At 42.5% G+C, this 26,627-nt stretch overlaps 1 protein-coding gene across 3 annotated transcripts in view; it reads left to right on the forward strand.

Moving 5' to 3' along the window:
• Positions 1-26,627, forward strand: part of ABCC4 (ATP binding cassette subfamily C member 4) — a 247,992-nt gene that overhangs the window by 194,383 nt on the left and 26,982 nt on the right. For all 3 annotated transcript variants that reach the window (XM_027590484.2, XM_027590486.2, XM_027590485.2), the window contains 5 exons: positions 684-794; positions 1,765-1,859; positions 2,959-3,150; positions 13,220-13,375; positions 23,429-23,518. In XM_027590484.2, the coding sequence (XP_027446285.1) occupies positions 684-794; positions 1,765-1,859; positions 2,959-3,150; positions 13,220-13,375; positions 23,429-23,518 (644 nt within the window). The remainder of the gene's footprint in view (positions 1-683; positions 795-1,764; positions 1,860-2,958; positions 3,151-13,219; positions 13,376-23,428; positions 23,519-26,627) is intronic.

The raw sequence follows: 26,627 nt of genomic DNA on the forward strand, positions 1-26,627 counted from the left end.
GGTAGACGCCTGACGACTGAGCCACCCAGGCGCCCCCCACTTGATATGTATTATTCTCTATATATCTGTGAGGTTTTTTGCGATGTAGAAGCTTCAGAGTTTCCTCTAAGTTTATAAAATCCTGGCCCATCTTTCCAATCTTTATTGTATTTTGAAGATAAGATGGCATTTTGAAAGCTGCAAGTAGGTACTTTTAGCAAAGTGATCCTTGAGCTACTGGATCCTAAGGAATAAACACTGTGCAGGGACCTCTAGTAAGTATGGAAGGTGCTGGAAACAAAGTGGGATCTGCTGTGCTTTTTGCTATCAGAACTGGGAACAGTAAACCACATGAGTGGACAAGCCTCACGTTGAGGTCTGGCACTATGAAAAATGCACTGATGAGCCCATTTTTTCATGTTTTTTATTATGATCTTATTTTTGTTTATAATCTCTGGGTTGAGTTTTTCAATGCATACTTCCCACAAAGCCACTGTACAGATTCCTGCCTGGACCATACATCGTCTTGTGTCAGAACTTAGCTTTCTGGAACCTCCAGGTTCCTCAGGTGTGGAACTTTGCTGTCCATGTTGTGTAAAAACCTCCTGGAGCTCACCCTTGCAAAATGCTCTCTCTCTCATTCAGAGTAGTTAACATGGTTTTTCTACTTCTTCCTTTTGCTTATTATGCTTCCCCAAATCCAGAGGCATGGTTCTTGTTCCTGACAACGTCCCGATGGTTCGCCGTGCGTCTGGATGCCATCTGCGCCATCTTGGTCATTGTTGTTGCCTTTGGGTCCCTGATTCTGGCAACAAGTAAGTACAGATGTGAAGAACTATTTGTGGTATGATTACAATTTATAGCTGCGTTTACAGTTATTAAATTAAACTCTTGCCACCTTGTCAGATGTCATATACTGTTTGGTTCTATTGAATGACATGAAAGCATTTGCCGTGTGTCAGGTCAGGTGTGATTCAGCAGCGTGGTCCATGCTGAGTGGTCATTTGGATCCCGACGAGTTCCTTCTGTCTTCAGATAGGTTGAGGACCATGCAGCTGTGGCAGCTAACTTTCTGTACATTACCGGTATGGCGTCTGGTTGTTGTGAGGAGAGAACCAAGTTTTCCGTTACGCATTTTGTCCATCTTAGGGCTTTAGGTTTTTACATTAGGGCTATTCGGATCTCTTGGCAGTACCTGCCTGGTACCCTGGGTTGGGAAAATACTCGGCAGGAAAGAATGCTAGCCTCCCTGCCAGGTGGGTACCAGATGAACAGGTGTGGTGTGCATGGCATGCATTCACTATCCCTAACTATTCCATAGTAACAACGCTGAATCACACTATTTAATAATGGAACAGTGTGAGTAATAGTTTAGATTTAAAAGCACTAGCTCTTAGAACCCGTTGCCTTGTTTTTAGTGGTTTCCAGCTGCGGTTGCATTGGCCGTAGTACGTGAAATTAGGTTAACGGGGCTCTTAAAACCATCAATCAGGCTGGGAGTCTGAATAATGACATTATTTCTCACCTGTGGCATACAGTCAAGTGTGTGTCAATCCTGTAGGGATTAATAAGCTCACTTAACAGTCTTTCTGAATTTATGGCGACTTTTCTATTTTATTATGGTCTCAATCATCAGATGGTAAAAGTATAACTGTTAATATCATTATATACAATGTACTTAAATATTATAAAGGAATCTTGTTGGTAACATGACAGAAGGACCTGTGCTTGGGGTTAAGAATGGAACTAATTTTATTCCCCTTCTTCTTCCTGTTTCTGCTGTAGATGCTGGGCAGGTTGGCCTGGCCTTGTCCTACGCCCTCACACTCATGGGGATGTTCCAGTGGTGTGTCAGGCAAAGCGCCGAAGTGGAGAATATGGTAATGTTTATCTGAACGTTCTGAGCCTTTTCAAGTCTCCCTGCCATTAAATGGCATAAAAGCACTTCTTATGTAAAATATTAAAACTGTTATTTTTACATTGTAGCTAACCAAGTTTTTTAGATCCTTCTTCCATCTGTTTAAGGTTAACGTAAAATAAAATATATACATCTTTTTCTCAGTCTTCTGTGTGCTATGTCAGCAGGTTTTATATTCACCACAAACTGTCTTCAAATGTAATAAATGTCTCTCTCTGTAGGAGGGAGGTTCTGAAATCCTGGAGAGGATATAAGCTAATTTCTTAGAGGCCTGTTTATTTTTGTTTCTTAATGGGTAATTCCTCATTCCTGATAAAAGAAGAATTCAGTGTTTTGAGGGTGTTTGTTTAATTAGTAGGTGTCTCCCCTTGCACCCCCTCCCCCATTTTAGCCTTTATTCTTGTATGTGTTGAGCACCTGAATTTGCTGGTGTCCCTTCTTTCTGGTTAGAATAAGCTCCTTCTCAGGATGTGCTAGTCAAAGGTGTCAGGATGGTTGTTTAGGAGGCCTTAGTCAGTATGTAAATTATCTCCTCCTTGGAATATTTGCACCTTCTCCTAAAGAGGAAAAACAATGAAAAAGAAATCTTTCCCGTGTGCTCTTCTGAGGAGAAAGGAGAGGAGAAAGTGACTCATCATTAAAATGAGATTTGATGACTTAGCCAGTTCAGCTCCCCTAAGACAGATGGCTCTTCTGTAGCCAGTTTATGGATTTTTGGCCACAAGTATTCCTTTCTTTGTTAAAATCCTTGTATTTTTTGTTCAGATGTGAAAAGTGGAAAAATAAAATCTCTAACATTCTCTAAAACTCTCTACTTCTGTAACTCTTTTAGTCTTAATGTAATGCTGAAGGAAGTAGCCCTAAGGGAAAGTGTTACAAGACCAGGCACAGGTTTGTAAATCATCGAAGTCTTCATCAGACTCTTCCTCCTGTCCTTCTGGAATATTGAGACCTGAGATGTTCTTAACCACCTAGTATAAAAGATCAACAGTTCATTTAGAATCTCTTAACACCTGTGAGAACCTCCGTTCCTAAGCCATGTGATGTCCTTTGTCTTTCAGATGATTTCAGTGGAAAGGGTGATGGAGTATACAGACCTTGAGAAAGAAGCCCCTTGGGAATACCAGAACCGCCCTCCGCCGAGCTGGCCCCAAGAAGGCACGATTGTCTTTGATAATGTTAACTTCTCGTACAGTTTAGACGGGCCTCTGGTTTTGAAGCACCTGACAGCACTCATTAAATCAAGGGAAAAGGTTTGTTGAAGCCATCTTGCCTCTTTAAAATTTCCATGAAAGATTTAACGCTGCATCTGCTTGTTGGCTCCTTGGTGAACGTGTCAGGGGGGCTCCTGGTGCCTCTGTGGATATAAGTTAGATCTGGTGATCCTACTGGGAAGTCTTGGGAATTGACCATGGAATGGGGATGCCGGATTTCCCTCGTGTTGTGAGCTCCCTCATGGTGTTTGGTGGGCTGACCCAGGACGCTCTAATTATTCATGCCTGAGACCTGGAAGTCAACCCTAGCTCCTTATCACTAACGTTTTCAATATCTACTTCCTACCTATTCTTACTTCTTTGTATTTCTCAAATCTTGCTCTTCCGCCCCCATGGCATCCTCTATTTACAGCCCTCCGTCCCTGTCCCTTTCCGGAGACTTGCCCTCCTGTAACCCATATTCCCCTGTCCTCCCCCACCCCCCCGTGGACTGCTTCTTTCTGAAACACAGATCTGATCCTGACGGGCCTCCTGATTGCTCCCAGTCTGGGTGCGCTGGGGGTGGAACCATAGCGAGGCCTCAGGTCCACTCGAGCTGGAGCTGCATGGCCAGCTCTCAGCCACCAGAGAAGAGCCTGGAATCTGTGACCCAGTCAGGGGTCAGGCGCCAGAGCCCCCAGCAGGAAGCAGAAAAGGGCCCAAAGTCGATGAAAGGAAACCCAAGGGGGCAGGGGATGATGTATGCAGGAGACCACTGAGAGGTTTGTGACCTGCCCTTGCCGGTGTCTCTGTCCGTCGGCAGTGAGACTTGGGTCCCTCAACCCATATCAGGGCAAGCTCTTTCCCCACCTACCTCTCCAGCCTTAATTCCGTAAATACTTTTTAAAATTTATTTCAGAGAGAGAGAGAGAGAGAGAAAGCATGAGCCAGGGGGTTGGGGCAGAGGGAGAGGGAGAAGCAGACTCCCCGCTGAGCCGGGAGTCTGACGTGGGGCTCGATCCCAGGGCCCCGAGATCACGACCCGAGCCGAAGGCAGATGCTTATCTGACTGAGCCACCCAGGCGCCCTCCAGCCTCAATTCCTAGCTTGCCAAACCCCCACATGGGTATTGTGTAGCTTCTTCCAAAGCCTCCTGCCCTCCCCATCCCCAGCATGTGCATTCTGCCCCTCTGCCTCCAGAGACCCTTTCTTTCTGTTATCTGGCTGGTGAAAGTCGTCTCATTTTCAGTCAACTCTGATGCATCTGCCCCTACGAGACCCTTAATTCTTCCACAGCATCTTACATATTTTTTATGACAGCATTTATAGTATGCCTATGTTTATAGCAGCATTATGAACACCAAAAATGGAAGCAGTGCAAGTTATTCATCAGTGTAGGAATAGATACACAAAGGTAGTACGTCTGTATGATGGAGTATTATCCAGCCTTAAAGAGGAAGCAACTTCTGACGTATGGAAGAACCTCGAGGACATTATGCTAAATGAAATAAGCTCAAGGACAAAACAGGACAAAGACTGTCTAATTCCACTTACATGAGATTCCTGACCTGCTCAGATCCGTAGAGACAAATAGTAGGATGGTGATGGCCAGGGGCTGGGGGAGATGTGAATGTGGAGCTAGTGTTTAACAGGCACCGAGGTTGAGTCTTGCAAGGCAAGAAGAATTCTGGAGACTGATGGCACGGCACTGTGAGTGTCCTTAACACCACTGAACTAGACACCTGAGAAATAGCTGGGTTGATAAATTTTATGTTACATGCATTTTGCCACAATTAAAAAAGAGAATTAAAAATGGAAATGAAAAAATAAAAGGTAGCACTGGCAGCCTGCTTTGTAATTTGGGCTCTGTATCTCACAGTACCCTGAGGCTGCTTATTTTCATCTTCGTTCCCCCAAAAATGGCATTGTGCAAGGCACATTGTGGGGCTGAGGGTCTGCCGGTGGGGACGGTGAGTGAGTAATACGCAGGGGTGAAGCAAACCGGTCACAAAAACATACGTGCATCCCAGGCAGCTCCTGTAAACAGCCCATTACCTAGATGTGTTAAATACTTTAGGACCTGCTCTTTCAAGCTCTTTCTACCCCAGACGCATGTAGTGGACTGTAGCCATAATTTAATGATTATACCCTTGTGACGTGAAAGAATAAATATTCAACTTAATACCCAAATGATACCCAGGGAGCAGCTTTAGTAAGTCACGAGGCAAAAGCTGGCTCCTCATTATTTCCAGCCCCATTTGCAGATCCAGAGGACGGTGAGGGTGGCCACATCCAGAGAACGTTAACCGTAGCTGGTTCTGTCCCTCTGAGCACTGTCAGGGATGCTTGCTCACTTGCAAACCGTGGGTCCATCAGAACACACGTTCTAGACATGATTCTCTTAACTTGCATGCATCTTAAATTTCCCTCGAAGCCAGACACCGAATTACCTAAGAAACTGTGGTAAAACTTAGAAATGTAACAGGTTTGTATTTTTCCATTTTAACCCGCCTCCCATCATAGGATTATCTGAGATTCTACAGTGTTGGGGGGATTGAATTTGGAGACAGTTATAATAAGGACAGTAACTTTTGGTTTGTGTCTTGGTCTTCGGACAGTGTCCCCTTCCACGGCGTTTATGTGATTAGCGACTGTAGCCAGGCCACGGAGTCATGAGGTGACGTCACTGCCTGGGGAGCTAGGTCCCAGGATTTGCCTCCTCTCCACCCGGCCCCAGCCCTGTTATTCGGAGACACCACCATCCCCATCCTTTCGTGTTGTATTTGATCGGGACAGACTGTTGCAGGGTCAGCGAAGGGGTAATGGGCCAACGCAGCAAAGGCGGGCCTTTGTTCTCCTCCAGCATTTTCCTCTGCTGTCCGGATTCCTCGAAGTTACAGTAAACAGGAAAATGTAATAGGTACTAAGCAGGTTTCTAATTCATGGAAGAAATAACAAGTAAAAATAAAGAACCAAAATGAGGTAAATAGCACCCTAGCCTTCCTGGTTAGATTCTAAACACTGGCTGCATTTTTCATTTAGATGATTTTGTGGTTGATTTGATCATTTTAAAGAGTACTGGGCCATTTTAAAGCATTTTCCAGCTCTAGAGGTAGATTGAGTTTGGTTTGTTATTTTTTTTTCTTGCTCAGAGCTATTACTTGGATAATACATTTTTACAGATGTGTACTAGACCTTGCTATAATGTGCAAAAATAATAGTTGCCCACATTTCCTCCTCTTTTACATAATATCTTCTCAGAAACCCCTCACCTCCCTCCAGTTTATCTCACTTCCCCTGCTGACTTTCTCATTCCTTGCTGCCCAGACCGTGGTAGCTGCATCACCTGGGAGCTTCTTAGAAATGCTGACTCTCAAGCCCACCCAGACCTCTTGTCTCCGAATTCCCTTTGAACGAGCCCCCTGCCCTGCTAAAAAGTCTTCTCTCCCATAGGCACTTTTGGAGGACCGTAACTCCTGATTTCTAGGAAATGTCCTTTGACCATTTGAAATTGGGCTCATGAATTATCCCAACCCCTGTGACTGATCATGACACTCTAGAAAGTTCTATGTCCCCACCCTATAGATTTATTTACCTTTATATTCTGCAAGTTATGAAACTTGCATTATAACTTAATTCTGTATGACTCTACGTTTATGCATCCCTTTGTCTTTTTGGTGGAGTCTGCATCACAGACAGCGTTCCTCCTGCTCTACGGCCTTCCCCCCCCCCCCCGCCCCCGCCCTCCTACAGGGTCCCTCGGTATTGTAATCAGGCTGGGCCCCGCTTGGGCCTGGAGTCACAGACCGCCAAGTACAGCAATATATCTGAGGCCCTTTCACCACCTGTTGGGATGAAAAACTCATCTCACGGCCCCACGTAGGGCAGTAGGTCTGTGTGGCCTGTTTCCCAGGCACCCTGTGCCTCTCTCCTCGCTCCAGCTGTAGGTGCCCACCTGACTACGGGTGTCCTTTCTGCTCAGACATGTCAGGTCTTTTGTCCCACCCTCCACATTATACCCCCCCATATCCGCATCACGCTTTAAATGTCAGGCAATAAGATCAGTAGGGGAGGCCAGTTCCTCGATTGCAACCACAACTGTGCTGTCCCCACTTTCTTGTAGCCAGGCAGAGGGATGTAATGAGTTGCCAGGCCATCCACGTATCAGGAGGCCATCAGCAGAATGGGCAAGCGTTGGGCAGACATGACTTTGAGTCACATTCTGCCCCTTCCTGGCTCTGTTATTTCAGGCAAGCTAATTAGTCTTACTAAGCCTCCCTCTGATCTCTTGCAAAATGAAAGTAATAGGTCATCTAGGGTTGCACACCTCAACAGGATGAGAGCCCCCCCCAGCTCCAAGACTGGGGCCAAACAGGTGTTCGGACAATCGTAGCTGTCGCTGCCTTGGGGTATAACGTGGCCATAACCACGTCCAGTGCGGATGTTGTCGTCTGCCATTTGCATTAATCTATATGGTGATAGGATCCATGGGCCATGTCTGCCTTCTCTGCCCAGCCTATCCTATACCTCAACAGTGTGGCAATAGATTTTCTATAAATTTGTCCATCCTGACTTAAACGCCTCAGTTCTGTACAGAATGCCTGTTTGGCACAGGACACCACATGTAATAAAAAGAATGCAGGGCGCCTGGGTGGCTCAGTTGGTTGGGCGACTGCCTTCGGCTCAGGTCATGATCCTGGAGTCCCGGGATTGAGTCCCACATCGGGCTCCCTGCTCAGCAGGGAGTCTGCTTCTCCCTCTGACCCTCTTCCCTCTCATGCTATCTCTCATTCTCTCTCTCTCAAATAAATAAAATCTTTAAAAAAAAAAAAATGCAAAGGTGAACCCATGACAGATCCTGCCATCCAAGGAGAACAAGGAAGGTCGTATAAAATTGGCTACGAAATAAGGCAGTCACGATTTTTATCAAAGTTTAGAAAAAGATCATCTGTGGTGTGAGAGAAGCCCGTAAGTGGGGACAGGAAGAGCATTTGCAAGGAATTAGGCATTTGAGATGGACGTGGTGACATGTGGGCAGGATCTCCGCAGGTAGAAATGCATGGGAAGAACATTCAGGGTGGTGGGACCAGCATCAGCAAAGGCACGATGCCTTGATCCCGCAAATGAAGGATCAAGCCCCTGCAGAGCATTTGGGGAAGTGAATGACCAGGTACGTGGCACACCCTTGCGCATGTAATTCTCGCAACTTCTTAGTAATCCCAAGGGAGCTGATTCCCGGCGATTTAAGGATGGAGAGTCAGTTGGGATGCTCTCATAGAAGGGACTTCCTGGGACAGTGTAATAGGCACAGAGCTGTCCTGCAGAAACTCGGTCCGAGGAGTGAGCGCACGTGACCGTGGTGGGAAGAGGCGGGTAATAGGAAGCCAGTAGCTATTGTGCACTCCTAGCAAGATGTAATGGGGAAAGTGAGTCTACTTTTTGGAATCAAACTGATGTCAATTAAAACAAAATTATAGGGGTGTCTGGGTGGCTCAATCTGTTAAGTGTCCAGCTTTTGGTTTCAGCTCAGGTCATGATCCTCGGGGTCCTGAGATTGAGGCTCCATTGCTGGGCACGGAGCCTGCTTAAGATTCTCTCTCTCTCTGCCCCTCCCCCACTGCTCACGTATACACTCACTCCCTTTCTAAAAATAAATAAAAATAAAAATAATGTTATAACACCCAGGCTTGTGAACATACAGGGAAACGGGAGTCAAAATTGATACAAAAGAGTAGCTTGGCATTACCTAACAGCCTCCTTTGAAAATGTTTATACCTGTTTTTCAGTAATTCCACATCTAAGAATTTTTCTTAAGGAAGTAATTAGAGTTGTTTGTGAAGATTTAGCTTCAAGGATATTCAACACAGTTATTTATAACAAAATATTGGACATAGCCTAAATATCCACAAATGGGGGGGCCTGTTAAATCAATGATCGCATATAGTCTAATATTATGTGGCCATTAAAATATTCTCCTGAAATATTAAGTGAAAACAGTTTACTACAATAGGTTCATATTACTCTCATTTTGTTTAAATCTATGAGCTTGTATCTTTCTAGACATAGGTCTAGAAAGAAAATATACCAATCTGAAGAATGGTTTTATTTTTATTATTTTTTAAATATTTTATTTATTTGACAGAGCATAAGCAGGCAGAGTGGGAGAGGGAGAAGCAGGCTCCCTGCTGAGCAAGGAGCCCCAGGCAGGACTCGATCCCAGGACCCTGGGATCATGGCCTGAGCTGAAGGCAGACGCTTAATGGACTGAGCTACACAGGCGTCCCTGAAGAATGGTTTTAAATCAAAGTGCTGGGGTTATGGCTAGTATTTATTGACTTTTTACATTCATTTGCACTGACTATGGTTAAGAAGCATTGATTTTGTTTGTTTTTTTTTTTAAGATTTTATTTATTTATTTGACAGAGAGAGAGACACACAGCGAGAGAGGGAACACAAGCAGGGGGAGTGGGAGAGGGAGAAGCAGGCTTCCCGCGGAGCAGGGAGCCCGATGCGGGGCTCGATCCCAGGATCCTGAGGTCATGACCCGAGCCGAAGGCAGACGCTTAACCATCTGAGCCACCCAGGTGCTCCTGATTTTGTATTTTAAAAGGTCATGCACCCTTGCACTCAGGTGAGGGACTGAGTCAGGAAAGCTTGTGGAGGTAGAATCTTTAGGGCCTGGTGCCATGCTGGACAGAGAGGAAGCTGCAAGTAAGGTTAACGTGTTGAGCCCATGAGCCTAGGAAAGAAGTTATGAGATTAAGATGGGGAAGTTGGAAAAGGCAGCTTGTAAGTTATTCACATTGAGTTTGATCTATAAAGAGAGATCCGTATATAAATGTCTCACATGCTGGTGTGGTTGTCAGAAACCAACCTCAGCCTCATTGGGAAAGCATAAAGGGTTAATTGTAAATCAGCTTAAATAAGAATATCTTGAAGTATCTGTTTGGTTTTGAGTATGTAAACTTTCTGATATTGGCGATATTCTCCATGGGAAATTGGTAAAGCCCATTGGTGAACTGTGAAAGACAAGGGCTACAGTTTGGATGACTGGACAGTAGAAAGAAAGAGCTAGAACCCGTTTTTTTTTTTTGTTGTTGTTGTTGTTTTTTAAATTGCCTTTTTATGTTTATTCTTAGTTGATTTTGGAGATCACAGTCCTGTGGTTGTGGGAAGCCCTCCGTGCCCCCTGCCATATCCTGGCCCTTTACCAAAAGTCTGCAGTGTTCTAGTTTGCACAGATGGATCGGTTTCACTTGGGGTGATAGCATGGGAACATCCATACATTCTCAGAGACACAATTATTTTTTTTTTAATTTATTTTTTTATTAACATGTATTATTTGTTTTGGGGGTACTGGTCTGTGATTCATCAGTCTTGCACAATTCTCAGCACTCACCATAGCACATACCCTCCCCAGTGTCCATCACCCAGCCACCCCATCCCTCCCACCCCCCTCCACTCCAGCAGCCCTCAGTTTGTTTCCTGAGATGAAGAGTCTCTTATGGTTTGTCTCCCTCTGGTTTCATCTTGTGTCATTTTTCCCTCACTTCCCCTATGATCCTCTGTCTTGTTTCTCGAATTCCTTATATCAGTGAGATCATATGATACTTGTCTTTCTCTGACTGACTTATTTTGCTTAGCATAATACCCTCTAGTTCCATCCACATCATTGCAAATGGCAAGATTTCATTTTTTGATGGCTGCATAATATTCCATTGTATATATCTACTACATCTTTTTTATCCATTCATCTGTTGATGGACATCTAGACCCCATCCACTGGGGACATTGTTGCTATAAACATTGGGGTGCATGTGCCCCTTTGCATCACTACATTTGTATCTTTGGGGTAAATACCCAGTAGCACAATTGCTGGGTTGTAGGGTAGCTCTATTTTCAATTTTTTGAGGAACCGCCGTACTGTTTTCCAGAGTGGCTGCACCAGCTTGCATTCCCACCAACAGTGTAGGAGGGTTCCCCTTTCTCCGCATCCCCACCAACATCTGTCATTTCCTGACTTGTTAATTCTGGCCATTCTGACTGGTGTGAGGTGGTATCTCATTGAGGTTTTGATTTGTATTTCCCTGATGCCGAGCGATGTTGAGCACTTTTTCATGTGTCTGTTGGCCATTTGAATATCTTCTTTGCAGAAATGTCAGAGACACAGTTCTTGCCTGTATCTTGATATGTGTTGATTTACATTTGAGAACACCTAGAAATACACAGAAACACAGGAGCTCTGTGTGTGTGTGCGCACGCGCGTGCACGCGAGCGCTTGGACCTACCCATGTGTGGAAAATGACCCATCTATGAAATAGAAATTAGGACTTACTATAAGATACAAAATGCCTATACAGATGATAAAATTAGCCAGAGCCACTTTCCTTACATTTATCTCTATAAAGGTAGGCTCTTTTTTGAAATGCCATCAGTCATTATACAAGTGAAGCTTTAAAACTTTGGAAGTATTCCATTGAGATAATATGTAATGTTCCCAGCATAGAATCTGTGCTCAGAAAGTTCTCTGTTGAAAGCTGTTTTAAAAATTTACTGAATGGGGAGCGGGTGTGGTTAGGTGGCTGGGTGGCTCAGTTCGTTAGGCGACTGCCTTCGGCTCAGGTCATGATCCTGGAGTCCCGGGATCGAGTCCCACGTCGGGCTCCCTGCTCAGCAGGGAGTCTGCTTCCCCCTCTGACCCTCTTCCCTCTCGTGCTCTCTATCTCTCATTCTCTCTCTCTCAAATAAATAAATAAAATCTTTAAAAAAAATTTACTGAATGAATTTACAGATGATTGAAAGCATGTCTTATACCCTTCATTGATTCCAGATACTATCTAGATGAGATGGTATCCTCTCTTGGGAAGCTCCCACCAAGGAATTTGTAGTTGGGTGTTGGTCAAGTTCATTGGTATTTAAAAAAAAAAAAAAAAAGCCAGTTTCTGCATACAGGTTTAAATGCACACAGCTAATAACCCATTTTGTACAATACAGTTTCGTCCCTGACTGGCATTTTACCTTGCTTTATATTGATGCTTTGATCTTGTCAGTGCATTTAATTTGTCTCTGCTTTGGTTCTAATAACCAGACTGATACTGGACACGTATCTTTCCCAAGGGGGTAATTGTGAGTATTAATTACTTTGCAAAATGCCTTTTGAACTGCTTCGATGAAAGGCCCCATATAAAAAGCAAATGTTATTTGTGTTGTTGTTGTTGATGACGATCTCATTATGGGTATCTCAGCTACCGGCTACTGTTTTTTAAGACACTGAGACTTAGATTTTAGAATTTTAAGATGTTTCCTTTCGAGACAGAATGTAACCAGGTATTTAATAGCCAGAAATGTTTTGGTTGTTCTTCCAAAGAATAATTCCTCGTAGGTGGTAGAATTCTGGGAAAATGATCACTATTTTACATAGAATGCTTCTGACTTGTTGATATCTGTATAAAATTATCCAAGAAATTCTCAAGGTTCAAAATACCCAGATGCTGGGGCACCTGGGTGGCTCAGTCGGTTAAGCGTCTGCCTTCGGCTCAGGTCATGATCCCAGGGTCCTGGGATCGAGCCCCACGTCGGGCTCAGGAAGCCTGCTTCTCCCTCTCCCACTCCCCCTGCTTGTGTTCCCTCTCTCGCTGTCTCTCTCTGTCAAATAAATAAATAAAATCTTTTAAAAAAAACAAAAACAAAAATACCCAGATGCTAGGAATAATGCTAATTTTAAAACTGACTTACCAGCCACTAAGGAGATTGCTGGTTTTTCACTGCCAGTGAGCTGATCATATTATTTTTAACTTTTCTTTAGACCCAATCGATCTCACCCAAGGACAGTGCCCGCCCCCCTGTCTCCCCCGCCCCTCAGACACAAGGGAGATTTGTCAGCGTCTGACATTTTTGGTTGCCACAATTTGGGGCAGAGCACAGGGATAGTGGTAAACATTTTACAATGTACAGGACAGCTCTCTACAACGAAGAATTATCTAGCCCAAAATGTCAACAGTGCCAAAGTTGAGACCCTCTTTCGGACCACATTCGATATAGAACTTCCTTAATCCGTCTTCAACAACCGCAGTTTCTCCTAGGTATGTTGCGTATTGTTATTCTTAATCCCTCCTGGATTTCTTTACAGGTTGGCATTGTGGGAAGAACAGGAGCTGGAAAAAGTTCCCTCATCTCGGCCCTTTTTAGATTGTCAGAACCGGAAGGTAAAATTTGGATTGATAAGATCTTGACAACTGAAATTGGGCTTCACGATCTAAGGAAGAAAATGTCCATCATACCTCAGGTATACAAGTCAGACCATTCTCGTGTGTTCTTCTTATAAGGGAACTTAAGTTTAATTGCTTTTAATTTTATTGCTTTTTTAAAAGAAAAAATGAAGGGTTGATCCTTTTGCCCCAATAGAGTATATTTTTAACAGCAAGTATTTTTATCTGATACCAGGTTTTGTGTGTGTGTGTGTGTGTGTGTGTGTGTGTGTGTTAGATTTAATAACTTACCAGAGAAATTTCTGGACTCAGACTTCCCCAGGTACCACAGTCTTATCCACTGATAAACACCTAATTCTGAAAAGAAAATGATGAAAGATTTGTTTAGCACTAGAGAAGCTTCTATAGGGAAATATGGGTTTTAAGTGTTTTAACGATACAATTTTGCTGTAGGAAATAAAGATAACTTTTCAAAGGTAATTGTCTCGATGAAGGGCTTAGCTATGAAACTGCCGGGCTTTGGGCATCACTGTGCGTATAGATGCTTTGGGGAGACTTAAAAGCTGGCCATTAGTAAATGAACTGTGACCAGAAGGCAGTAGAGAATACTGAGAAGAGCACACGAGAAGAAGTGCCATCTCTCTGGACCTCAGGTTTCTCCCCCTTATGAGGCCGTTCCTAGTACCATTGCCCAGAGCCGTTGTGAGGCCTGGCCAGTGCGTGTGTAGTGCTTCCGACCCAGTACCTGATTCTGTTTTCTTATTCTGCTTCTTAATAGAAGTGTGACTTTCTTTTCTTTTCTTTTCTTTTTTAAAGATTTTATTTATTTATTTGACAGAGAGATACACAGTGAGAGAGGGAACATAAGCAGGGGGAGTGGGAGAGGGAGAAGCAGGCTCCCCGCTGAGCAGGGAGCCCGATGCGGGGCTTGATCCCAGCACCCTGGGATCATGACCTGAGCCGGAAGGCAGATGCTTAACCATCTGAGCCACCCAGGCGCCCCAGAAGTGTGACTTTCAGGAAACATTCCAAAGATTGAAGTATGCACAGTACAAGCTCCTGTCATTCCTCGTGGTTCACCCAGTCAGTTTCAATAAAAATTTAGAAATAATTGAATGAGCAAATACTGTCCTCCAAGTATATAGCCGGGGCGGCATGGACCCCGTGCCCACTGGCCTGAGGCCTGCAGCCCTGGGGTCTGGTCTTCCATTCTACCCTCTGCTTTGGTGCTTACATTTACTCAACTCCAGACTTAGCTGATTTTTGTTTTGTTTTTGTTTTAAGTTGAGGTTTTGTTATACTCTACAGTCATCTGCCTATCAAGGGAAGCTGAGAAACACTCTCTCTCTCTCTCTCTCTCTCTCTCTCTCTCTCTCTCTCACACACACACACACACACACACACACACACACACACACACACACTCTTGAGATAAGAAACATGGGGAATGAGACAAAGAAAGCCATGCAAATGTGCTTCCTAGCATGTGGATATAAAGAGCTCGCAAATGCCTGTTTATTAGAAAACATGTAGAATACAGCACCTAAAACGGAGGAGAATATGGACTTTCATCTTAAGATTGAGTATAACTGTTGCTGCCTACCACTGGCCTCTGAAATAATTGGAATTATTATTCTAAGTAACTTCACAATCAAAATTAAGATACTCCTTTCAGAACCACAATGAGATGACCCTTACAGGCCCCACTAGAGTCACTACTCTCAATAAAACGGAAAATACCAGGGCACCTGCCAGGCTCAGTCACTAGGGCATGTCACTCTTAACCTTGGAGTCATGAGTTCGAGCCCCAAGTTGGATATAGAGATTACTTTAGAAAACAAAACAAAACACCACAGAAAATACCAAGTGCAGGCAAGGTTGTGAACCCTTATTTATTGCTTATGGGAGCGTAAATGTAGCCCCTGAGGACAACAGAATGGAGTTTTCTCAAAAAATGAAAAATAGAATCACTTATGAAGGATCATATAGAATTATCATTTCCTATTAGCAGTTCCACTTCTGGATATATATCCAAAATAATCCAAAGCAGAAATTCTGAGTGATATTTGTACACCCAGGTTCATAGTAGTAGTATTCTCAAGAGTCAAAATGTGGAAGCAGTCCACATGTCCTCAGGTAGATGAATGGATGAACAAAGTGTGATATGTTCACACAGTGGATTATTATTATTCAGCCTTAAAAGGGAAGGAAATTGTGACATGAGCTACAGCATAGATGAACCTTGGGGACATTATGTTAAATGAAATAAACCTGTCACAGAAGGACAACTACTGTATGATTCTGCTTATGTGAAGTACCTAAGTAGTCATTTTGATGGAGACAGGAAGTAGAATGGTGTTTGCCAAAGGGCTGGAGGGAGGGATGGAGAGTTAGTGTTTAATGGGTACAGATTTCAGCTGGAATAATAAAAAAGAGTTCCGGAGACGGTTGCTGGGGATAGCTACACAACAATGTGAATTTATTTAAATACTCCTGAACTGGTCACTTAAAAATGATTAAGGTGGTAAATTTTGTGTTAGGTGTATTTTACCCACAATTTGAAAATCTTTAATAGCTCTTCTATTCCTGATGCTTCTGTGTTTTTCTTTTTTTTTTTTTAATTGAAGAATAATCGACGTACAGTATTGTATTAGAGTCAGGTGTACATCGCAGTGATTCCATATTGATATACATTATGAAATGGTCAGCATAATCCATCCAGTTCACCTTTTAATCCCCTCCACCTATTTTGTCCATTTAAGAAAAAATTTTTTTTAAACCTCTCCCTTTTCTGGAAAAATGGAAAGACACTTCAGCATATTCAGTCCCTGTATTTAACAATTCCCTCTGGCTAGTAAATTCATGACTTAGTGATTTACAGTAGAAAATAAATGAGTTGAAATTCCCCAGTTTTATATTTTGGTTGTACCCATCTCTGAAATGGGCCAAACGAGATTAGTTAGCAGAAATGTTGGGCGTTGTCTGTAAAGTACTTTCATGTCCTTGGATGAAAGGATTGAGGAACATGTCCCGCATTATTTTTAATGCTTCTTAATAAGAAATGGTTGTATGCTTGTGTACATAAAAGAATTGTATAAATAAAGAAATAACGTTAGATGATTCTTGGCTCTGCCACTAATGTTTTGGAAGCACATCTGAGCAAAGACTAAATACACCTTGACATCACCAGGTCTTGGTTTTCTTCCATAACTTCCCACCCTACTTTTGAGCATGCTCGAGGTGCGTGCATACTGCAGAGACTGTGCTTACAAAACAGTGCTAAGCTTTGTATCCGTGTAGATAATGATCACCAACCATTGTAAACACAGAATCTTTATTTTCTCACTTTATGTGCCTTTGCCTCTAAGGCACAACGTTGGTTGATGAAAGCGAGTCTAGAGAGACGTGCAAAATGTGTAAAGAGTCCCAGGAAATCTTGCAGGAGGTAGCCAGGGGTAGAACCTTTAAGAGCACTGACCAAGTGTCAGTACGACCCACGTTTTTATTCCAAGTCTGTCTCACGAGTGTGTGACCTTGATGATGTCACTTGGCCTCCAAGCTCCACTGTCCTTATCCTTAAACCAGGTCTAGTAATTACTGCCTCACAGATTCGTCGTGAAGATTTAACGGGATGCGAAAATGTTGGTGGCCCAATGCCCTGCTCTTAAGAATGCTTCGTAAGTAGTACCTAGTATTACTAAGGATCAGGGCACTAGCCTTTCCAGTATTTATTGTTACTTAATTAAAAGCAGGAACAGATTCCGGAATGACTTTGCTCTTTAATTTCTATTTATGTTTTTGTGGTCCTTGGTGATTTCTTTTACATCTATTGCCTATCACATAAACCAACTTGTTTCTATAAATTTAAATGGTGAAACAAAAAAAAGTGAGCCCAATGTGAATTTTGGGGTAACCTGGAACAGAAACCTACCTAACGTTTTTCTCACCAGGAACAAGAGGAAAGAAGTGTCGCTTGTTTTCTTTTGCTTTCTGGCTCCTCTCCCACCTGGCTTCTTTCCTGACCACTGCTCTGTACCCCACTAATACTGTGTGGTCCCCCGTGAAGAACCTGATGTATTTTCTCAGCTCCCCCAAATGCCTGGCTATTTCCTACCTCTCCTGGAGGCTGTCTCTCTCATTTCTGTTGATCTGGTGCTGGTTCTCTTTCCCTGCTGTCTCCAACTTCATCTCCACCTAAGCTATATGGTTATCCTTATCGTTGGACACATTTAAAAATGGAGGCACTGTGAGCTTAACCCACTGAACAATAAGCGGCAGAGCCAGGGTTCATATTTATTTTAGGGAGATTCCCAGCTCCACATCCCGAGCCGCTGACCGATCTGCTGGGGACCGGGGCACCCAGTGACTGCCGTCCACAGTAAAACCGCTGTACCTCACGGTCCTGCATGCACACATGTGCACGCGCACGTGCAGAAACACACATTTCCCCACACACTATCACTCGTAGTGCTTTGCACTCTATTCTCTATTAGATCCATTCTATGCTAGTTCATATAAAAGACAAAATGATGGTCATGAGGCACAGGAATTGATTTCATGATCCATTGGCTGCACCTGCAGTTTGAAAAAGCACTTTTCCCTCACTGTCCCCTGTCTGGCCGGGCTCCTGCTGCGTGTGAGTGCTGTGCCTGGAGCCTCATGGGTGGCCCCGATTCTCACCGCAGTCCTGCTGGCTTTGCCCTGTTTTCCAGGAAGGAGATGAAGGCTGGTGGGGGTGGTTAATAATGTCCGAGTCAAACAGCTAATAAGCAGTAGAATCAGAACTCAGGACTGTCTGACTTAAAGACATACACAGCACATGTTTTTTGAACTGAATGATGTCTAGTGTCCCACCCACTGTTTTCTACCCTCCTCAGAAAGGATTCCCAAAAACCACAACAAGGGAGAATAGAGAGCAAAGTCAAAAGATACTTCTCCTGGTGCTACGGTGGTGGACAGTGGTGGTTTTGAAAGGCTGAAACACTCTTGGCTTTTGCTGAAAACCTTGAGGCACCCTCAGCCCTAAAAGAAAATCAATTTAGGAAAAGGGGTTAGTTCACTCACAGGTCATGGGCGAGCATCAGGAGTAGGTACTCGAAATCCTACCTTGCCAGACCTGAGAGCCCTTTCTCCTTACAGTGTCTGACTGCAGAGGTGGGAAGTTCTGTTGGCCTGGTCACTTAAAAGTTACTTGTCTATAGCGCAGACAGCTTCCATCCCTCTTGCCCCCAAATGAATAGGAAACAGCGTCCTTGTGTCCCCACATCCTCATTTAGGGAACCTACGAAGTTTGGAGCAATCTCTGCAAAGGAGAACGGAGGCTTGTTTGTTTTTTGCGTTCCCGCTTTCGATGGGCCAGGCCTGCGTCGTTCCCCGGCTCCGAGCTTGCCGTGAGCCTGGCTACAGCGGTGAGCTTCCACGGCGGTCCCGCTCTCCCAGGCTCATCCTGGTCGCCATTGACCACTCCCTGAGGGATCAGACCTGGGAGAGAGGTGATCACAGGCAGGGCCGGCGTCGGAACAAGGGGCAAAGGAGTGGCGACCCAGATGGTGAGACAGTTAGGGGCCAGTCCCCCCAGGGAATGTTCAGAAACAAATACTGTCTTCTTACGAATGTACTCTGCAATTTGTATAATTTCAGGGGCAAGCAAAAAAAAAAAAAAAAAAAAGAAAGCACTTCCTAAATTTCCAAACAGAACAGGTCGCCGAAATGGACACTTCCCTTTGTGTTCACGATCTGAAATAGTTAAACATATTCCCCAAAGAGAGCAAAAAGAGATTATAGGGACTAGCTTGCTTATCTGAAAGGATCTGGAAAAATGGATTTCAAAACTTTTTTGGATGGATTCTCTACATCTAAGGCCCCTTTCCTTTTGGCACCGAGAAAATGTTTTCAGTTGAAAAATTCCATGCAAATTCATTATTTATGATTGCACCCCAAGGGTTGGCACAGATCAACAGCTATCATCTTTATCATGATTAAACAGATTCATTTTTTTACATTTAATAGACTTTTTAAAATCAAAGCAAAAGCGAGGTATTTTTTAAACCATCCAATCCGCTCCTTTGGTATTTCTGTTCCCTGGGTTATTTTTGTAGGTGGAAAAGGTCAACCTGAACTGTCTCTTTTAGACTTCTTTATTCTTACCTGGTTTTCTTTCCTCTATTTTTTTTTTCCTTGTTGAAAGAGAGAGAAGAGGTGGGTATGCTGTTACTAGTAAAGAAATACAACTGGATTCTAGCCTAATGGAGTCAGCCTTTTGTTTCTGACACTGAAGTCCTCATTAAAGCCCAGGGAACTGCTCCCCGGAGCTTCTGACCTTTCTGTATCGAAAGAGGACTTTACAGGACTTAAATTCTTTTTCCTTTGTTGGCAAACAGTGTTCTTTTCTTCTGAATATGGATGATGATCGGTTCATTCAGAGGCGACAGGATTAAAAAAAAAAAAAAAGGAAAGCAAGATTTAAAGCTCCTTCAGGTGATTCTCTCATTCTTGGAACAGGGAGGGAGATGAGCTGTGCTTAATAAAGGTCCTCCGTTTAGAAATGAAAATGTAGCCGTTAGGACGCGTGGGACCGGCAGCCACTCTGGAAGATATATTTTAGTCGAGGACAGTTTTCTGGTTGGGGCTGACATGATTAGGGTACGGTAAAGTGTGGTGCTTTTGTCTGCCTGGTTTGTAATCACTTGTATGTTTTTTGTCTTGGACCAGGGTCGTTTTAAGCTTCTGAAGGTTAGTGGGTAGGGTTTCTTTTTAGGATAATAAGAGCTTGTCTTTCAATAGCGTATACAAAAGGCCTAGTAAGACTGTGGTTCTGTCTTACAGTTGTGTTGAGGGATTATCCATTTACTACACTAAATGCTTTGATTCAGAGTGGCCATTTTTGGGTCACATGGCTGATATGAACTTGTGTTACGTTGGTAACAAAGGAAAACATTACTGAATATGGCACAAAGGATAAAAAAATATATCAACTTTAAAACTGATGAAAAACAGATTTGATGTTCAGGTTCCATTTAAAAGATGACACTGAACAAGAGCAATTGTTTTCCTAACTCTACCATGTCAGCTAACTCTTACTAAATGAGGTTTAATTGTTTACCTTCAGAAAAAAATATACTTAGGTTAATATATTTACTATATATTATATGTTTACATGAAGGGTGTATGTCCTCCCATAAATCTCGACACTGAACTGTTCTGCCTGCAAACATTTTTACAACATTTATTTATAAGATTAGTTTATTAACTTCATTGCTTGGAGGTGGGTACTTTAAATAATGGTATCTATCAGAAATGATAATTAATTTGACTCTAATCTGCTCCTGCAGTATGTGTCTACTGTGAGCACTTTTATTACCTTTTGAAGATAATATAGTGGTTTCTTATTTGGCAAGTGGATGAAAGTAGAATGAATAGAAACCAAAATGAACACCATGCATAAAACACTTTGGCATATTAAAACAGACATTGTTAACAAATTGCCTGCTGGTTTTAAAGAAAAATACAGCTTCAGTCAGTTAATGTTCCAATAGACCACTCTCTTCATTCAAGTTTTGACTGAAATTGTACTCATTTTGAAATACATATTTGGCATGTCATAACAAAGAAAAATATTCTAATTTACTAAACTCTTTTCTTCTAATGACTACTAAGGAAACGTGAGTAATTGCCTGCTATATCCCTTTAGATTGACAGTAGAGTTTTAAGTGGTGACCCTTAATTGCAATAGGAAATGGTTAAACTTAACTTTTTTCTTTTTATGACCGCGGTGACCCGCTGATAATGAGCAGAACCTCCCTAAGGCCTTGCAGATACCTGAGGTGTCTGCTGCGAGCTCAGCTTAAAGCAGCTGCTGCTCAGTGTCAGAGGGAGCAACTCCTCTTTCTGCAAAGAATCCCACTTTAGCCCCCCAGTCTTTGGAGAGATTGATCCCTTTCAAGACCTTTTCCTAAAGAGAAAAAGACGAGGGAGGTGACAAGAGAGACCCTTCCCGTTGATGAAATAGGTGATCGAATTTTAAATGTGTGCTCTCCCACGCCTGTTCTCTTGAACCACTCAAACTATGACTCCCGAATCTGCGAATCCTGTGCCCTTTCATTCTTTAACAAAGGAAGGAAAGTCTTCATGAGGCAGTTTTTTGTAGATTAGCTTACGTAACACGTCTGCAGAGTGTACTTTGAAAACCAGGTGGACACTTTATCCTAGACCTCTTACTGGATGTGAGTTTGCTTTATGAGAGGCTCCTGAAGGCAAACACATTTGGGTCCTGTACACCTTGACAGGCTTGTGGTTAGTAGGAGCCCAGTGACCACCTCCCCCTCCTTTGGTCTCGAAGCTGATTCCTTAACCTGTTCCCTTTCAGGCCCTTTACCTCCCCAAATACCAGTCCTCAGAGTCTCTCAGTTTGGGCCCCAGAGTGGATACTGCCCATGGTTTAGCGCCTTGATGGGAGGAGGGTGGGTAGCAGCCCTTCTCCTTTCAAGAACCTTCAGGGAATCAGCTGGAGGAGGAGAAGCGCCTAGCTTGTTGAACTCTTGTTAGAATTGATCATTACAAAGAGTAAGATAAAATAGAATCTGAAGAATTTCTGAAGTAGAATGAGTGAAGACTTTCAAATCCCAAATACGATGATTGTTATCCCCCTGACAGGAACTCTTACCATTGCTTAGATGGTGGTTTAGTCTTTGATCCTAAACTCAGTAGTTTTAAGGGAGACTTTGACCTGGGGTCTTGGGGTCTTTCAGTTCAGGAATCATTTTGAAACATCATATGACCAGTGATTTTTCAGTGCTGTTGGGGCGTATGGGCCACTTAATCAACTTTGTAAAAATAAAGCATCCTTTTTAAAATGTCTTTTAAGATTTGGATTTTGCCTTGAGACAGGCATGTTTTTTGGTGGCACACTTACTGTCTTCTGCGTCCATTTCCCTCTCCCCAGTCTTAAAACTGAGAGCACGGGGAAAGAAGGTATGGGAGGCTCTCTGAGTGTTCTTCTTCTTCATGGCTAGAGAGAAGAAAAGTTTGCCATCTTAATCTTCTCAGGCTTTTGAGAAACGAGGAGGAACGGTGCAGCCCCAAGGTCAGGCGAGCTTTGAGGCGGGTGATTCCCTTGAGCCATTCTTGGATGCCGGTGGAAGAGTCAAATCTTCTCTTGTTCCTACATCTGTGCATCTCATTGTTCTTCCACCTTCACTGAAAGTAGCCAGTTGAGCTCTTCCCTGCTACCCATATTCTTTTGGCCTGGGTTAGCAGAGCCTTCCAGAAGAAAACATACATGGCCTACATACGCTTATGTACCAGGTTCTCTCCTGAAACGCAGAAGGAGGCATATATCGCAAGAGTGATTTAATTATGGCTCCTCCTGAAGCACATGAATAGGAAGAGCTATTTAAATTAAAATAATTTTATTATGACACACGTCACACTGGGTTTCAGGTTATCCTGGGTTTCAGGTTCTATGAGGCATGTAATCCCGATGCACAGACAAGATAATGTGGGGATTAGCTGGTGCAAAACCAGAGGCATCTCTTCATGCATAGAGGCGCCATGGGCCAATTCGTTTACATTCTCTTTGGACAAAAAACAGGGGGTCCCGTTCATACATGGGGAGAGGTTCCCCGTCCCAGAAGACTGTTCTACCAATGGAGGAAACATCCTAGCTTCTTCATCACTGCACATGTGATTTCCCAGTTTTGCTTTGAGTCACAAACATCAACCAATCATACTATTGGTATGTTCCAGTGTCACACCAGGCGTGGTAATAAACTTACATAGCTCTCTTGTAATGTTTCTTAAATAATTATATCCGTGTTTTTCCTGTTTAAGCAGGTACTGCTCGGAAAGTACTTTTAAAAACCAAATCTTCCTTTCTCTTCAGTTTCTTCTTAAGATGACACACTGCAAGAGTTTCTTTTGTTAGTGTTCAGGGGTCCAGAAGATATTTTGGGTCACACTTTGTATAATGGAAAATTAATAGAGACACTGTTTCATCAACAGGCATTTGCAACCTTATTATTAATGATTACAGTGAATTTTGGTTTTATATTTTAATTCTGTTCTGGAATTTAGCATTGAAATAAAATGAAAAGAGGCTACAGTAATAACATTCACTATTTTGGAATATTTAGGAACCTGTTTTATTCACTGGAACAATGAGGAAAAATCTGGATCCCTTTAATGAGCATACGGATGAGGAACTGTGGAATGCCTTAACAGAGGTAATTTATAAAATGTAATTATTAAACTTGTTACCATCATTCTGTGTGTATGTACCTATAGAACATTGCAGGTAATTAATGGGAACATACTGGATTAACTCACTTTGTTCACCATCCAGGAGAACATCGATGACTTGGATACACACACACACACACACACACACACACACACACACACACACACACACACACACATCGAACATCGATGACTTGGATACACACACACACACACACACACACACACACACACACACACACACGTATTGATGATGATGAAAACCAAAGATAAAATTTCATGTTTACATTGTAACTTTCTTCCTGGAATCCAAAGCAACTAGATACATTATCTTACTTGTCTTTAGCAAAGCACTAAACTGGAAGTTATATTTATGGGTTCAAATTTTAGTGACCAGTTAGCCTGCAACATTTCATTTTACTTTTCTGTTCTTAGGAAACATCCATTAAATGAAGACAATAATAGTTTTTCATCATACTAATAAAATGCTTTGAGGTTTTATAAGAAAGTGTCCATAAAAGTAAAACAATGTGTAATAGTTGCTTTTGGCGAACAGTAGCATTTAAATGCTACTGAGTAAATGGAAGTAACAGAACCCTGGAACTTTTGCTAAGTTTTTATACTGATATATTCATTTCTAGAGGATTTTCTATTATTTGTGTAGTGTTTCCATTTGGACCACTTCTTTGAATTTCCTTGCCTTTGCATGGAAAGGACTTAGGGTATTAGGATGCTGTTGGTTTGTATGTTTTGACACTAATTATTTTGTGCTTTTGCCCTAATTCTGCAAATTGATGCTAAGTTCCTGGATGGCAGAAACCATGTCAAACTTCTAAACCTTGGGCAGACTTCTAATCCCTCATAGGACCTAGTTCTGTCTTTGGCTTTTAAAAAGTCAGCACTTAATAACTAGGTACTAAATATTTGATCTCTTCCTTTTGGGACCATGTGGCTTAGTTCTTTAAAAACAATTGCCCACATCCTGGTGACTGATTGCTCACATTGTTGTTGTTTTGCATTAACGTGTTTGTCAATGAGTGTCACCCTTCCAGGGAAAGCTGAGCTCTTCCAGTTTCTAGATGAACTTTGTGATCAGGCAGAGTCAGAGGCCCTACAGTTTCCTGCCAGTCATTCTGGTTTCTGAAGGCATGTCAGTGCCAAGTCTTTACACACCCACCCTGCTTTCCAGTAACCGTAGGGATTTTATTTGCCTAAATTGGGCTAATTACTTCACCTTCTCTTTCCTACTTGAAAGCAGTTGATCTCTGATTTCATTGAAGTTGGGGAGTCTTTCTTGGGTGGAATTCTAGAAGAGTAAAGGTGGGCAGAACAGTTAGCCATCAAATCTAAAGAAAAATAGGACGATCATTGATTGCTTTTAAACTCCTCTGACAAATTTGGTGGTGCAATTGTGACACGCCTTAATAAAACAGGAATTACTGGTAAATTATTTTTCTATTTGTTTCAGAGCTTGAGATCTCTCCTCATAGATTCTCAGATAGTAAAATTACTCTAGAAACACACTGTTCCAGAACCATGAAGAAATGTAAATGAGGAGACAGATCCTATAAAAACTATCTTAGAACTTTGATCATAATGTATATTTCATCTTATACTTCTTTCTTCTGCCAAAATTAAAATAAAAATTAGTAACTTGTCAGAATTCTAAAAATGATGTGATGGAAGTGGTAATAGTAAGATCTACCTTTATTTTCAACATCAGGAACTTTCTTAAATAGAAATAAACATGACTGTTTCACAAAGAGAATTGAGTGGTTTTCGTGTGTTGCTTCTGGAATTGACCTCATTGCCTTAGTGATGCCTCTTAGATTGAGAATTCATCCCATAGTTGTGTTTCTCTAGAAATTATTTTTTCATGATCTGTGTTTTTCCACAAAAGATTTGGTAGATTTTCTTAAAATATGGATATATCATTGTATTTACAGTATGATTCCAGCTCTCTTAGTCATATGTAGATACGTGTACCTAATAGAGGTACCAAAACATAAATGTTGCTTATTTGGGGGATAATAAAACAATAAGTGATTTTTATCCCCCCTCTCCCCTTTGGCTTTTCTGAATTCTCCAGATTTTCTCCGGTGTACTTTATTGCTTTTGTCTTCTGGATCATATTCCTGGCAGATGAAGTACTACAAACTTTTCACAGTAGTTACATGGGTTTCATGACCCTGTTCAGGGAGGTTGAACTCATTCTGTAATAGGTCAGGGACCCTCCACCTCGAGTCCTTAGAACTTTCAGGCCTTTAGACTATGGACTAAGAAGCTTCCTTCCCTGAAATTGTACTCACGGTAGAATATATGTGCATTTATCTGGTGAGACACCATACAGAGGATTCTGTCTAATGCCATTCGGGTTCTTCTCGATTTATCATCTTCAGTCTACCCACCATCTCCACAGCTTGCTTCTTCCCATGACGTCCAAACCTGAGTGCATCATAACCAGGCCTGCTCTTCAGTAGATGGTAGGAGAGCTGGTATCTTTGGCAGCTCCCTTTAAGGTGGACGAACCACCCTGGTCAGCCGCTTTACTAATAATGCCAAACTGGAAACAGGAACCCAAACTCATAGAGTTGGCTTGAGAGCCAGTAAGAGAGCACTACTGTTTTCTCCTCTTTCAGAACTTCAATTAAAAGGTTGTTTTTTGTTTTTTTTTTTTTTAAGTCCTTTTGGTTGTATTTCTTCCTCTCCTAGACGGTCCTCTCCTCTCCACCCATTCAGAAGGGTGGCAGTCCTGTGCCTGTTGCCCATCTCACCTGGCCTCTTTTCTCATATATTGAAAAATAGCCACAAACCAAAGAAAGTTCATTAGAAATTAGTGGCAATTGGGGCACCTACAAAGCACCGGCAGTTTTTAAATATAAGTTATGACTAGAAATGAAGCAGTTTATTAGTCAAGGGGCTAAAAGATCATAACAGATCAAAGTCAGCGGTATAATGCTCCTTTAAAAAGCCACAACAACAACAAACAGCTTTAATCCTCAGATATGCAATTAAGAGTAGGGTACGTCATGTTAGAACTGTGGAGGGATTGTCCAGTTACGTCTGACACTGATGGCCTCTCAGTTAGAATAC

The sequence above is a fragment of the Zalophus californianus genome, chromosome 3 (assembly GCF_009762305.2).
Source record: "Zalophus californianus isolate mZalCal1 chromosome 3, mZalCal1.pri.v2, whole genome shotgun sequence".
In the NCBI taxonomy this organism is placed as follows: Eukaryota; Metazoa; Chordata; class Mammalia; order Carnivora; family Otariidae; genus Zalophus; species Zalophus californianus.